At 36.8% G+C, this 16,697-nt stretch overlaps 1 protein-coding gene across 2 annotated transcripts in view; it reads left to right on the top strand.

Annotated features, from left to right (window-relative positions):
* Positions 1-16,697, top strand: part of LOC130096897 (low-density lipoprotein receptor-related protein 8-like) — an 87,365-nt gene that overhangs the window by 51,196 nt on the left and 19,472 nt on the right. For both annotated transcript variants that reach the window (XM_056263598.1, XM_056263590.1), the window contains exons 5-7: positions 8,670-9,062; positions 12,668-12,790; positions 13,246-13,368. In XM_056263598.1, coding sequence (XP_056119573.1) covers positions 8,670-9,062; positions 12,668-12,790; positions 13,246-13,368 — 639 coding nt within the window. The remainder of the gene's footprint in view (positions 1-8,669; positions 9,063-12,667; positions 12,791-13,245; positions 13,369-16,697) is intronic.

Raw genomic sequence — 16,697 nt, 5'->3', positions numbered from 1 at the left:
CAAATTTTATTCCTGTGATCAAAGCTGAATTTATCATCATTACTCCATTTTTCAGTCACATGATCCTTCAGAAATCATTCTAATATGATGATTTAAAGCATCCTTACTGAACTAAAGTCAGCAACTAATAATTACTAATAAATAGTAGCCTAATTAAGTATTAATTACTAATTAATTACTAATAAACATTTAAATAGTAACTTATTTAAAAAAAAACATTACCGACGCCTACATTTTGAATGATGTGTGTTATTAAAAATAATATGCAAAAATAAACATTACGTCTGAGTCAATACCTTTTTACATGCATGTTTAATTCTGTGAATGTCATCCAAAAAATAAAATCATTTTGCATTTCAAATCCAAGTCTTTATTTTTGACAGTAAATTAAAATGAGTTAGAAACAAGAAAAAAACAGGTGATGGTACTTTTTGTGGTTTATTCATCATCACACAGGAAATGGAAGGTCAAGTGCAATGCATTGTGGGATACAGTAAGTTATTCAATATGCTTTGTTGTATACTGAACATTTGGTTTAATTTAGTTATAATTAGGGGTCTAACAATATATCATATCATGTCACAATATATATCGCAATACAAAAATGCAACAATATGTATCGTGGATAAAAATTACTGTGTGAGGAAAACAATTTCAGAGTTTTAGTGTCAGTACTACATTAAATTACTATATATAATGTTGAATATAATGCATAATAATGCAATGGGGGAATATTTTTGGGTCCTGATAATGCCAAATGTCAGTAAAAATTGGCCTACATTATTTAAAATATATCTAGTCAGTGACAGAGTGCAAGCATATTCATCTAAAATAATTCTGTATTTTCAGCTTCAGAATCATGAATATTTTTACTCTATTATCACCATTATCCTGTGCATTGGGTTACCAGCACCAAGTTCAAGCCTATTCATTTACATCCACAATGTAATATCAAATTTAGTATTTTAATCAACCGTACATTTTTGTTAACCTTTTACCATATGTCTTGGAGTATCTCAATAATATCGTATCGTGAGTTCAGTATCGTGATATGAATCGAATCGTGACATGAGGGTATCGTTACACCCATAGTTATTAGTATTATAGAATTCCATGCAAGGTTTCATTGCACACAGTATACATACTATATAATGCAGCGATGATAAGTAGCAGTATGCTAGAATGCTATTCCAAACATATATATGGATAGAATATAAGTCAATCTCTATTGACAGCGTACAGTATGTGACATGCTAGAGCTTGTACTGTATATAGTACAAACTTGAATATTCCTTCAGTGTTTCATATGGAACCTGAAAATGAATGCTTTTTAGTTTGTTGTTGCATTATTTTATGTATATTTGTATTAGTTATATATCTTTCCACTGGCAATAATCTGCACTACCTTCTTAAAATGGTCTGTCTTGTTGAAGACTAAAGGATTTTGTGTCTGACAGTTGCATGGAATTACTGAAATATTTTTGGTCCCACTTTTGAGTACACTTGTGCCCCAAGAGCATAAACGTTTGTCCATCTTCTGGTATAAATATAATATATATATATATATATAAAACCACAAAAAACATTCACTGTGGTGAATTATGTGTTCTTTCAGTGGGCACTATTAGACACTAATGTGGGTGGATTGGTCCACCATACCTCTCTCCCCTCAGGCTGGACACGGCCCACAGCTTCACCTCCACTAATCAGAACCTCTCATCATCACGGGCACGGCAGTGTAGTTCCAGGGAACTGGGTCAAACTGGCTCCGCTCCGACATTCACCACTCCCGGCTCTCCTTAGAGGCAATGCTGACTGGGCTCAAGCTCAAAGCTATAGAAAAATCAATGCAGACCGATCATTTACTCAGATCCCAAAACCCTGCCAAGCATATTCATCATTTTCCTTTGCCTTTTTACCCTAAATACCTAGTTTACTAAGAATTTTTTCTTGTGTCAATATGTAATCAAAATCTGACTCTATTATTCCTGGTCGTATTGTTCAAAAATCATTGAGGCATGTCATTCAAAAGAACATGTAATAATTTGGTTCCGTTCTGGAATAACTTTCCTTCCTGAGGTCACTTTTTGTTAGGTTACCTAAAAATGTGCTTAGTTTTTTTTCTTTTTTTTTTTTTCTTTTCTTCCTATTTTATTTTAATATTATTGTTACTCCAATTGTTACTCCAATTAAAGTAATTTTTATGTCATGGGTCAGATAGAAATAGCTCCTTACAATTTCTTGTGTATTAGTCATACTTATAATAATTATAATATAATAAAATGTAATAAAAGAAAAAAAGAAAAAAAAACAAGCCAACTTAATAGAAAGTAATTATTTTACAGGTAGTACCATATACGTTTATAAAAAAATTATTTTTGGGGTCAGATTTTTTTTTTTTTTTTTTTTTTTCAGCAAGGATTAAATTGATAAAAAATAAAGACTTAAAATGTTACAAAAGTGTTATTTTCAAATTAATTCATTTCTTTTGTACTTCCTATTGATCAAAGAATCCTTCGATTTGTTTTCTTCCATTTCTTATTATTATCAACAACATTGATGGTAATGATAAAACATGTTTCTTGAGCAGCAAATCATCAAATTAGAATTATTTCTGAAGGATCATGTGACACTGAAGACTGGAGTAATGATGCTGAAAATTCAGCTTTGCATCACAGGAATAAACTACACTATGCAGTACACTATTTTGAAAAGCATTTTAAAATACAAAGAATAAATTGTAATAATATTTTATAATATCACCGTTTTTTAAAATAAAATAAATGCAGCCTTGGTGAGCATAAGCACTATGCACACCTGCCTTTATGTGTAGGCTGTCCCCATGATAGAATCGTCATCCTCGATGTCAAAAGCTTCATCAAAGGTGTGTTCCGGCGGTGTTTCAGGAGGGCAGTAGTCCATTTCACTACAGTGGGTGTCCCATTCCAGACTGACGTCAGATCTAAATGCAGTTATGCAGTGTACATCAGTGGTTTTCAATCCTGGTCCCTAGGACATTTTGTATGTCTCTCTTTTCTGACACACTCAGTTCAGTTCACGAAGCTCTCTCGTTCACTTCGCAGTCCACTTACGGTCGAATGGAACGCACCTTAAATGAGCGGATGATCTAAATCAGGTGTGTTAAGGGGGAAACACAAAATGTGCAGAGTGGTGCACAAGATTAAGTCTTGGCCTGCATGTTTCTTCTCACTGAAAATGCTGTTTCACTGGGACAGTGAAAATGGGATTTGCATTGTTTTACTTTTACGTTAATGGGTGACTGCAAATTAAATGTAAAGTCTTTAGAAATAAGCAAAGGTTAAATTTGGACCTTTCTGCCCAGGAAAAATCAGGAAAATTCTGATCTGAAACCGGGTCAGACCATGAGGAGTATATATATCACTGTTTGTTGTACTATATGTCCAAGAGTTGTAGGGATTTTGTTCCTGACTGGAATAAATGAATCATCTAAATGGAGGGAGTTTTGGCACAGTGAGGATAATTGCCTGTTGCCACACATTAATCTACACTTAATCTAGGCTAATCTCAAGCCAGAGGCCTTTATACTGGAGCTGCTCACATGATTCACAAATCTCTTGTACATACATTAAATAAAGGACGACTGAGAGATAGGATACATCCAGTTGGAGCCTATAGAATAAATATTAGTTGGATTGAATAGACAAATAATAGAGATTTGTTTAAATCTTTAAACCAGGGGTCTCAAACTCAACTTAACTGGGGGCCGCTGGAGGTAGAGTCTGGGTCAGGCTGGGCCGCATCAAGTATTCCACAAAAAATAGTATTCAAGAATTCCAAAAAAGGAGCACAACTGATCCAATCTTCATGAGCTGTCCTTCTGACAGTTGAAGTTCATTTTCCTTATACACAAAATCTTTGTGATACTTTATTTTACAAACATTCTTTTTCTTTTCCTTATAACACATATTTGTGATACTTATATTTGCTTATGTCCTTTTTATTTTCTTTATACAACACATTAATGATATTGAATGTTTTTTTTTTGGAAGGCACATTTCCTTTTATTATACTTAGAAAAACGATTATTGCTTTTGAAATACAAATATTTGCAGTCATGTCTGCCCGTCTTAGGGCCTGTTCACATATCGCGTCTTTTGCGCGCTCAAGTTCGTTATTTCAAATGTAGGTGCGCGGTATGCACGCTCATAATGGAAGCGACGCGCTCGTTTTTTCCAAGCGCGTGCGCGCCGCATCGAGATACAAACATCTCAACTTTTCAGAATGCCGCAAGCGCACCGTAGCTTAGCAACGACAGACGCCTACGGAGCGCAGCCGCCCTGGCGCTTTGGAAAAAGGAGAACGTTTTCTACGCGTTTTCTACGCGTTTTTGGGCGCTAAATGTGAATTCAGCCTTATTTAATTATTTCTACACATGTATAGTGTCTCAGGCAAATTACTGACTTTGCACAAATCAAAGCAAACCTTCTTATCAACCTGCTGGACACATATTACAAGCTCAAAATGATTATTCTCACATTGTTTTTAGCAGGGGTCTCCAACACGTCGCTCGCGACAACAAACCCACCTTAAGCTGTCATGAGACTATCTATGGTAGCCCATAAGGGATAAAAAAAATATATATTTTTAAAACGCGGCACACGCAACGACGGGCCGCACTAACATTAAACTTTAATGTCAAGTAGGGGGCCACAAAATATCGCGACTGCTTTAAACCTTTAACCCTTTGATGCGCAAGCTATGGATACCCCCTCTAATGCACAACATGGGTCTAAAAAGACCCGTATTCATTTCCTATGTTATTTCATGCATGGATTGGCATTTTTTTTTGTTTCACCTTTTGAAATCACTTTATTTGAGCATTTAATATTTCATGATCTATAAATTTCATGATTTATGAATATTCTAAATATCTTGTTTTCTATTATCACAAAATTATATTTTAATATTTCCAAGGTTTTGTGTTAATACATCAAGTTTACACACATGGGTCTAAAATGACCCATCTATGCAAGCGTGATAAAACAAAAGAATAAAGAAAGCTTTTTGTTAAAATAACCAATGTCACAGTTATTTAGATCAACACATTTACTGTAACACTTGAAATATGTTTATTGGCCACTTTGTCACACATAACACACATATAACCGATAACACTGAAATTGAACTGTAGTGTAGTGCAACTGTAGGGGGATCTCCCCACCACCAATGTGCAGCATCCACCCGGATGATGCGACAGCAGCCATAGTGCACCAGAACGCCACCACACGACGGCTTATGTGACCGATTGCATTGATTTATGACCACAAATAAAAATGAATATGGAGGTACAAGGTTTCTGCCCAACAGCCACAATATATACTTGTATATATAACTTTCTATTGCAACTTTTATTTTGTTGACCTAGCTATTAGATAAAATAGAATATATCGACCGCAAGCTAGCTAATAGTATTGGACATGTTTCTCTTTTGCACTAGTAATGGATTTCAAGGTCAAGGTAACCTTAGCCTAAATGTTCAAATATTAGGCCATATCTAGATGTCTTTCACAAAATATAAAATATTTTCTCTGTGACAAAAATTTATTAAATAAAACTTACATGCATGAAATATACAAAAGCAGCTGTGTTGAATTGTGAAATGTGTGGCAGATGAATAGTTTTCTGCAGTAAATGTATTTATACTATTTATAAATATCAAAGGTTCCTATATGGGTCATTTTTTACCCATGTGTGTAAAATTGATGTAGAAATACAAAAACCATGTGTGTTTATAAAGTAAGAAAGGAAAAATAAACATAATGATTTGTGGAAATCAAAAACAAGATATTTAATGAATACCTGGATTAATAAATGATAAAATACATTTCTTTCGAATATTCAGCAAAGAAACATGAATACGGGTCTTTTTAGACCCATGTTGCGCATTAGAAGGGTAGTGACACAAAAATGATTTTTTTTCGAAAAGTAAGAAAGGAAAAATTTAAATAAGGATTTTTAATGATCTAAAACAAGCTAATTGAGGAATACCTGGAATACTGAATGATGAAATGAATTTCTTGCAAAGATATAGAAAATGAAAACTCAGTCGGGTCTATTTAGACCCATGTTGTGCATCAAAGGGTTAAGTATGAACTATAGTAGTTGATGCTTACCTTAGTAAACACCTCTAACTATTATAAAACAATCTGTCAATTAAACTGATATTTGTTCAAATGGATTTTTCTTTTTGGTGAATATGATCACATTAACTAGCTACAAGCAAAATGCTTCCTTGTCTTTCCTAATTTCATGTATCCTTCCCTATTATGCTCCCTCTGTGTTCCACTCATCTCTACCGTCAAACCTGTTTCTCAGAGATCCCATTTAAATCTCGCCTTTGATCTGCAGGTCCTTCACTCTGTCTTTATGTGATCTCTTAAGACCCCTTTATTAAAAAAAAAAAATCTCTATACTGATCTCTATTTGAATTCTGTGTGTGTTTGTCTTAAATCTCCCAATAAGAATTTAAATGGATAGTTCACCCCAAAATGTAAATTTGTAAAAGTCATCCTTTACTCACCCGCATGTTGGTCCACACCTGTATGACTTTTTCAGTTTTTTTTTATTATTATTCCATACAAAAAAATGTATTTGGGTCTACTAGAAAAGGTTTTCATGTTTGAATGTTAAATTTTTTTTCATTTCATAAATTCACATATTTAATATGGTTGCAGCACCTCTCTTCACAGTCTGTCAGTAACACTCTGGGGTGCGTTTTCCGTACAACGATGTAAACTCGCTGCTTAACTACCATAGTAATATAACCACACAATTTTCCGATGCTGTTTGCGATTGTTCATTTGAACTATGGTTTCGGGAAACATCGACTTGTTGAACTATTCTGATAACGACGGAACTTGCGAATATAGTTGGCTAACGATGCTTTTGGGAAACGCACTCCTGTCTAGTTCCTGTCTCTTTGAAGCCCCTCCTTCTAAAAACGGAATGTGCTCTGATTGGTCGGCTGGATCAATGTGTTGTGATTGGTCAACCGCTTTGAGCGTGTTTGGGAAATGTCACGCCCCTCACAATGACCGTGAGTTTCAACACACGAGTAACGCAACTCAACCAGGCCTCTCCCTTTTATTTTGCGTATGTCTTGGGGAGGAATAATTTAAATGAGGAATATTGTGACGTGCACGTTCTCAGAAGAAATCTCGAGACTACAATAGAGGGGTTTCAGGGAGTTCAGAACAATGTGCACTGATACAGAGAATAACTCCCTTTGGAGTGACTTTGTGTTTTGTAACTTTGCAGACCTTTTTCATGCTCAAACAGCAACATTGCACAGTAAAGGTAGTTGAAAATGTCAAAAAGCATAATAGTCTTCTTTAAATTTAACAGGCACAATATGTGAGTCCATTATATAATGAACACATCTAAATTGTGTCTCTGTTTGCTTTGAGTTTGAGCATTGCCAGTTCCTGGCAAATATTGAGATGTGCCCCCTGCTTCTGCAGATATCTGACGTGTGCTCAATATTTACTCTGTTTCTCTTGCCCCTCTCATTCCTAGCGGGTAACCGTCTGTGAGCCCCTGTGCTTTACTTTCCCGCGCCCTCTCACTTCAGCTGCTATCTGTCTGCTCCACAGACACAGGATAAATGTGTGCCGTTGAAAAGTCTCTAAACCTGTTAGAAGCAAAACATGTGGGTGGGATGATAATAACATCTTACAGTACAAGTGAAGTTCATTTAATTCGCAAAATAAAATATAAAATATACGTTCCTCTAACATACAGTTACTGCTATTATTTCATCCAGTGTTGCTGTTTGTCTTTTGTATTTGTAGTTTTGAATTTATTATATAGTATTGATTTTTTTAAAATGTTATTTTACTTTCTAGCGAGGTCCTGTCTAAGTATGTTTAAAATTAACTAGTTAGTTTTTGAAAAAAGTCTCTTATGCTTAAGGGTGCATTAAAAAAATGCAAAAAAGTAATTTTGTGAAATGTTTTTACAATTTTAATATATTTTAATATCTTTAATATCTTTTTGAGTTAAAAAAAAAAGTAATTTATTTCTGTGATGCAAAGCTGAATTTTCAGCATTATTACTCCAGTCTTCAGTGTCACATGATCCTTCAGAAATCATTCAAATATGATAATTTTGATGCTCAAGAAACATTTATTATTATAATCAATGTTGAAAACAGTTGTGCTGCTTAATATTTCTGTGGAAACCGTGATACATTTTTCAGGATTGTTGGATGAATAGAAAGTTTAAAAAAACAACATTTATTTGAAGTAGAAATTGAATAAAAGTGCGGAATTAAAGTATTAATTTATTTCAAATATAAAAATCTCACGACCCCAAACTTTTAAAAGCGGCCTTATGTCTCACATGGGACGAAGAGGATTTTGAATAGTAAATTCTTATAGTGCCATTAATAACTCAGTTTCAGTGTGTTTTGTAATAACACTTGAAATGTAACGAGTTGGATGGTGAGTGTAAAATTGTCCTTTGTGCTTTCATCTGAATGAAATACATTTTTGCACGGTTTGAATGAGCTACCACTAAGCAGGACATGTCAGTCAGACAATCTTTTCCTTTACATTTCTTCATCTATATCATCTATATTCTTCATCTTCATTGATATATCTTCTTCATTTCTGTTTTCCTGTCCCCAGACGCCAGGTCCTGCTCAGCGGGGGAGTTCCAGTGTCGTAACCGTAAATGTTTAGCACCGGTCTATGTGTGTGACGGTGACGACGACTGTGGAGACGGCAGCGATGAGGAGAAGTGCTCTCCGCCCACCTGTGGGCCGCACGAGTTTCGCTGCAACAGCTCCGAGTGTGTGCCTCAGCCTTGGACCTGCGACGGAGACCCCGACTGCTCTGACGGGTCTGATGAGTGGGCGGTGCGATGCGGGGGCGGGTCCGGTCGACCGGTTCCTCCACCCGCCCGGAGACTGCAATGCAGTGCTGGAGAATTTCGTTGCGGCAGTGGGGAGTGTGTGAGACTGACCTGGAGGTGCGACAGGGACCCTGACTGCAAGGACAAGTCGGATGAGGTCGACTGCCGTGAGTGTGCACCATCACTTCTTCCTGTAGGATCTCACTGTACAACATAGTGACTCCCTTAATTTGGCAGTTTTTTTTTGTCAACTTGTGTTTTAGTTGGGATTCATTTTAGCAAATCGATTGGTTAGGACAGTTTACTTCAGGGAATTGGTTCATTCAAATGGTACTTTTTGAAGTAGTTGTGCATCTTTCCCTCAGACAAATTTTTCCCCTACTGAACTTGGATGCTGCATTGATATACAAAAAACAAACATCACCACCACATTTATGGAAGAATCTCAGCAGGAGTTCTCCTTGTGAGGGTCACACGACCCCAACAATGTTTCTGAAGGGCACGTCACACTGGCATGCTCCGATGGGAATTCAATTCCCTCAGATATTGTAAGGTTTCGCCAAAGATGGAAAGCGACAGTTCTATGCAGATCATTTTTTCTGACTCTCTGCCATTTATTATCAATTCCACCCACAAAAAAGACAATTCTTATTGTGGAAGCCATTATTGCCACGTGAGTCAAAGCATTTGGTGGGAAGACGGACTTTAATCCAGTTTGACAGTGATGGAAGGCAGCACACACATTTTCATGGACGTTTGCAGTATGTTAGCCAAGTGTTTGTGCATTCGTGTAGAGTACAGTATGTTTCTGAGCTTACAGTGCACTTAATACATAGAACATCCTAAGGTTAACTGCTGCTCAAGGGTGATGCTCAAGGATGTACAGTAGCAACTACCCAGCACAACCTATACAGCATTTCATTTTGTGCCACATTTTAATGTGTAAAAAAGGATTTGGCATACAGCTGCAGTGTAGGCATGTATAGTACACTGCCTTTGATATTACGCAGTTTGTGTAATAAAAAAATAAGGGATATTTGAAAAACCTAAGGTTCTCACGCTTCAGGCAAGTGTGATTGAGCTTCCGTTTACGATAAATTAAATCTGTTCATCATACAAAATAATTGCGTCTCTTCAGAAGGCTTGGATTAAACCACTTGATTCATATGGTTTTCTAAATATCTTAGTGTTTTGAAGATGAAATAAGTCTTATGGGTTTAGAAGAATAGCCCTTGAAATAACCCTTCAAGTTTGTTCACTAAATTCACTAATTCGTTTTTTCAAATAATAATTCAGTTTCAGATATCAGATATTAGGCTAATAAAATATTTGCTTAGTTATCACTAAAGTTGACTAACTTGTTCTAGATCTTTGACATGAACCAGTTCCTTTGTAGTAACCTTCATAGAAATCAAAAACCAAATATAGTTTATAACCAAATTTATATACACAGTATATAAAACAATGCTTTTTTTTTTTTTTTTGCCAAACATATGTTGCATAACCATGTAGTCATTCACATTTTTTGATAAACCAATGAATTGTTTTGTTTTTTCTTTTGGATATTTTAGTTTTTCTTTGGATTGTATACTGATTTAATGTACACAACACAAACCAAAAGGTTGTGATTATTCATAGCAAATGAAGTATGGCATATACAGAAACAGTACAGAAACAGCTGCATCACATTCATTTCCGAGACTCAAACAAGTGATACATTATTCATTTGGTTGGACAAGTCACATATCTGAAGCCGTTTTAAAAAGCTGATACACGTGAATCTGACCACACATCAGAATTTCTAAATTAATGCATTTCTGCTGCCTGGCACTAGTTATGGTATCGCACAATTTAATTTCATACCAGCAATGACTTTGATGTGCATCAGAAATCAGATTTGTCAAAATTCTGTCACATCATCTCCGCATCACATCATTCCCTCAAAGCTTGGAAAATTCAAATGTCACATCTCCGCTGTCGTGCTCGTTCCCCAGGCACCTCTGACAGAATAGAGCTCCCACAAGGTGTTTGTTATCTAACATAGCAGAAGTGCGTCTTTGGTAAACAACAAGATCCCAGGAGTATAAACCGACCTCAAGAGAGACAAGGTGCCCGGGAGAGGGCCTGATTTTAATTACCAAGCTTTCTCGTTCTCTGAGGTTGACTTCATGGGCCGGATAAGTTCACAGAGTGCTTGTTTTAAACCTGCTTCCTCTTTCTTCATTCCCACTGTCAGGTAACATCCAGGTCAATTACGGTGTCACTTTGCCCAGGCCGGAGGGAAAACGGGCACGCAGAGGTTGCTAGGCAACTTGAGCACATGTCCTTGAGCATCTTAAAGCCCTTGAAACATAGGATGGGTACATCTACCACAGACTGCTCTATAATCACATTAATCCCTTGTTCTTATGCAGAGTTTCGGGGGGCTTTACTTTGAACTTCATAATGGGCAATATTGTTTGTGTACTCAGATGTGTTTGTATAATTAAGCCTCTGTAATTCAAAAGCAGCTCTCCAGAAACGAGGGACACTTCAGTATTAGATCACGATTATGTTTTTAAAGATTTTCTTGGACTTTGAAAGTGCCTTTAAACTGTCATACCCACCACGCAAACATTTAAATCAGGCCGGATTTGTCTCAAATCTTACTGCAAACAGCTTCATGTTGCCTATTGAAAATGTTCTGTGGAGTGTTGTGCCTGTGTGTTTGGGCTTCATATAAATGTACACACACACACACACACACACACACGTTGGGTTTCCATGTTTTATGGGGACTTTCTATAGACATAATGATTTAATACTGTACAAAACTGTCTGTATGTTCTATCTCTCAACCCTAACATGACGGTACTAGGAGTCGTTGAGTTAAATCGTCTTAACTCCACAACAACTACATACATTTATCCAACCATTCAGAAACATTCAGTTCCATTCTAAAAGTTGTAACTTCTTCCTGAGTCTCTCAACCAGAGTCTGACTCCTGTTCGAACATACAAGGCTGTCACTTTCTGGCATTTTGGCTGCGTGAGATTCTCCAGTTTTGTCGTGGCCAAAGCACAAGCTGTAAAGGCTCCGCCCTCTTCTGGAAAGGGGGCCGGGAGCAGCAGCTCATTTGCATTTAAAGGGACACACACACAAAACATTTTTTTATTGCTCACCCCCAAATAGGGAGGACACACACAGACACATTCTGGGGACAGACTTATATTACATCTTGTGAAAAGGGGCATAATAGGTCCCCTTTAAACCCACTCTTAAACACAACCTATCTCAGAAAACTTTCTGTATTTTTACATATTCAAAAACAAAGTATTTAGTATGATTTACAAGCTGTTTTCCTCATGGGGACCAAAAATGTCCCCACAAGAAACATTTCTGGTATTACTATCCTTGAGGGGAAATGTTGTCCCCATTCCTGAATCACACACACATATACTGATTGATAGATACTGTAGATGTGTAAGAATGAGTGATCTATCAGTATTTTGTGAAACGACTTTAAAGGGTGATTCTGGAGGTTTTCAGAGGGAGAAGTGTGACTATGCTAGTGACATGCACTAAAGTACTTAAGTGATTGAATAAAAAATGGGTTGGATGTGTATATAAAATGTTTATACATTTTTTTTACTGAGTCACAGACTACATTTGTATTCATAAGGGTGTTACCAATTATGAAGCTCCAAAGCATGTTCCCTAAAGATAAAACCTCATGAAGGTCTGTTTGGAGTCTTTGTGTCAGCGTTTGGCTGATGTTTGTGCTCATCCGCAGCTCTGCTCACATGCCGACCTGATGAGTTCCAGTGCGGAGACGGATCCTGCATCCACGGCATTAAACAGTGCAACAAAATACACGACTGCCTCGACAAAAGCGATGAGGCTGGCTGTGTCAATGGTACGTCTTGGTGTGTGTGTGTGTGTGTGTGTGTGTGTGTCCTTTCCACAGATTTTTTGTGCTGCTTATTCAGCAGGGTGAAATGTTTCCCAGAGATCAAATTGGTTCCGCCCTTTAATACGACACCCTTCAAAGTTTAATGAGTTCAGACCTGTCTCCCCATAGTAGAAGCGTGTCCTGCTCAAAGAGGGCTGTGTCTAAGCGGTAATAAGCTTTCATGTGTGGAAATAAATTGGCCAATCCTTTTGAAAATGGCTTTTATTCGGAAGACGTGCAGAGACTTCACCTAAATGACCCACGTCTGTTAAAACGCCAGTCTATATCTGTGCACTGAGGACTTCTGAGTTTTTATGCTAATGTGAGAGGAAACAAAACAAAATTGAAATCAACTTAACAAATCACCTGCCATCTGTTCTGTAAGCATCTTCTGTCTTTTTTCCCCCATCATGCTATAGCCACAAAGTGTGAAGGACCTCTGAAGTTCCTCTGCAGGAATGGGGAATGCATTGACGGCAGCAAGGTGTGTGACAACGTGAAGGACTGCAAGGATCGGTCGGACGAACCCAAGAAGGAGTGCAGTAAGAAACTTCTTTGTTGACTTGCAGAGCAAAGAGCTGTTAAATTAATGTGGATAGTTTAGTTCAGATTATTTGCTCTTGGAAGAATTTGACATCTGAGACACTTTTTAAGTTTTACAATCGTTCTTGGGGTTTGTGTGTCAAGTGTTGAGGGCTATATCCAACATTCTAACATTATTTCCCAGATATCTTTGTTTTGTAAGCTGATTGCACCTTCTAAAACAATGGTTGCATAGTTCACTTCACATATTAATTGTTCTATAAAACTATATACACTGACGAGCCAAAACATTATGACCAGTCACAGGTGAAGCTGATATTGTTGATCATCGCTTAAAAAGGTCACATATTAAGGTCTAAGTAGATTAGATGGGAAGCAAACAATCAGTTCTCGTAATCGACATGTTGGATGCAGGAGAAATGGGCAGGAATAAAGATCAGAGCGACTTTGACAAGGGCCAAATTGTTATGGCCAAGCAACTGGGTCAGAGTATCTCTGAAATGGCGAAGCTTGTGTGTTGCTCCCGTTCAGCAGTGGTGAGAATTTACCAACGGTGGTCAGAGGAGGGACAAACCAAAAACCAGCGACAGGGTGTTGGGCGCCCAAGGCTCATCGATGCATGAGGGCAACAAAGGTTATCCTGTCTGGTCAGAGCCAACAGAAGGTCAACTGTGGCAGAAGTCACACAAAATTTTAATGATGTTAATGGGAGGAATGTGTCCCAACACACAGTAGCCGCAGACCATGATGCCTATGATGACCCCTGTCCACCGCCAAAAGTGCCTACAATGGACATGCAAGTGTTGGAACTGTATTTTAGAGCAGTGGAAGATGATCGCCTGGTCCGATGAGTCCCTTTTTCTTTTACATCACGTGGACGGCCATGTGAGTGTGTGCCAGGATGGACTGTGGAATGACAACAAGCCGGTGGCTTGTAGATCTCAATCCAACTGAGCATCTGTTAACCAAGAAGTTTGATCAACTAACAAGACTTGAAGGATCTGCTGCTAACTTATTGGTCCCAGATACTACAGGACACTTACTTACCTTACTACAGGACACTTACTTACCTTACTACAGGACACTTACTTACCTTACTTACTAACCTTACTTTGAAAAACCAAAGTAAGGTTAGTTAGCACAATTTTCAAGACAAATATTTGCCAGAAACTAAAAATCTGAATGCATGGGGTTGCATCGCATTTTTAAGCTTTCTCAACGATTACTTTTTTACAGTTTATAAACTTATAACAGGCATTGGCAAAAAAACACAAATATCTCTTTTTGAATTTTTGGAGTCAAACGTCTTTATTTTCTTTCTATGCAATCTTCTTGCAGGGAAGAGAAAACAGGATATTTTTCACACTCATATATCCCCAGCACTATCTGGGGCAGAGCTGACGTATCACCATCTTCCTCTGATGAATAGAAGAAAAGCTTTCCATAGTCTCAAAGAATGCATTAGCATCAAAGAGGAATGATGGCCTGTTGTGGCTGTTATAGAGACACGTGTGTGTGTGTGTGTGTATGTGTGTCTCCTCACCAAACCTGCACCCTTATCCTCCTCCCATTAATGCCACCTTCACCCGTGTGCTACAATAATCACAGTCTCCAGAGAAAGAGCTCATAACTCTGTCTTAATGGCCTCTGTGTCTTCTTTAATCCAGGCGCCTCTGCTGCTCATTTGGCATACGGCTGGCTCCAAGCGACATTGCCTTGCCCTAAATTGTTCACTTCCATGTATTTTGTCAGGATGCCAGCACCTGCTAATAAACTCAGAGAGCTAGAAAGAACACCTGGTCAAAGAAAGCGAAAGCACACTGTTGCTCGTTTCTGGCCCACATAGCCGTCTCCATTTTGCCTCATTAAATTTTTGTCCACAGAGTACTCAATATGTTCATTCAAGCTCTCAGACACAATATGTTCCTGGGATTCAACTGCAAATAATGCAACACTAGCTTCCACAGACTGAGTCATGAGATGATTCAGAGCCTGAAAGTTTCAACGCCGCCTTAATGCTCTCTCTGTAATGTCACTCGCACTCGTGTGTGTTTTTAAAACGGACCCTTGAGAATGTTGATGAGGCACGAAGCTGGTAATTGTGCTGGATGTATTCACTTTTATACTGCCAATCTCACTCAAACACAGATTGCTGGATGAAAGAAAAAAAAACGAATGACTAATGTGTGATTTTAGATCATGTTTCTAGAACCAGCATTCCAGGTTTTCCAATAGCCTAATGAAGCCCCAATGGTATTAAACAAGTGGAACAAATTGAAGTGATACAAAAATTTTTTCTGGCAATATGGAAATGTGTTTAAGTTATATTACTAAACAACATACTTAGCAGAAGTTATTATTACTAACTACATTGCCTTAATACTATTACTTGTATTATTACTAATTATTGCCTGTTACAAAAAAAAAACGAAATTGTTATTATAACATAGTATATTAACATTGCACTGCATACAAGTGAAATTTGTTTTCAAATGGCTTGTATTTTTTGCATTCAATTAAATGTGGTATGTGGTAAATCATCTCTTGCATGTGAAAAAGAAGTACACTTGATCAAACTTTTAAAAAGGGCACTTATTACCAAAATATTATACTTTAAAAATATGTACTTAAGTGCGAACTACATTTTATGTTTTCTGACACTGATTAATTGCATGTTAATTGCAATTAAATTAAAAAAAGCATTTAAAATGTAAATTTATATTAAATGCAATTAACTGAACTTTAGAGTGTTTTTTCCTACCCACTTAAGTAGGATTTAATTACATCTTTATATGGGAATTGATAATTATTTTGTCTTTGAAATATTGTTAAAAGGATACTCTCAAATTTATGGGAAACTGAAATATACTTTGATGTCATTTGTTGAAACTTGTATGTTATGTATTTAAAATGATCTGTAATTACACACGTGTAATACTAATGATGAAGTTGCAATTTAGTACATTTAAAATATACTAACTATAAATGTTATATCGAATGACACAGTTAAAATTATTAGTCAAGCACTTTACATGTGCTTTAGTATAGTCGACGACACATACAAATAAGTGTAAAAAAGCATGATGACAGATTATTAAAACATAATGACTTAAAGTGTACTTTAAATGACAACTTTCAATTTGGCATATTTATTTAATATTGTATTATCTGCAAGTACAGTTTTTTTTTTAAATATCCTTTTTTTTTTTAAGTAGCCTACACTACAATTGCTCATTCAGTACAATTAAGCATACTTCATTTTTCCATTCTTATGCTTTAATACAAGGGAAATCTGTTTTTGTTTTTTATTGTTTTAAATTGACATTTG

The sequence above is a fragment of the Rhinichthys klamathensis genome, unplaced genomic scaffold (assembly GCF_029890125.1).
Source record: "Rhinichthys klamathensis goyatoka isolate OS25496 unplaced genomic scaffold, OSU_Roscu_1.1 h1tg000011l_1, whole genome shotgun sequence".
Lineage (NCBI taxonomy): Eukaryota > Metazoa > Chordata > Actinopteri > Cypriniformes > Leuciscidae > Rhinichthys > Rhinichthys klamathensis.
This window is presented reverse-complemented; position numbering and strand designations above follow the sequence as displayed.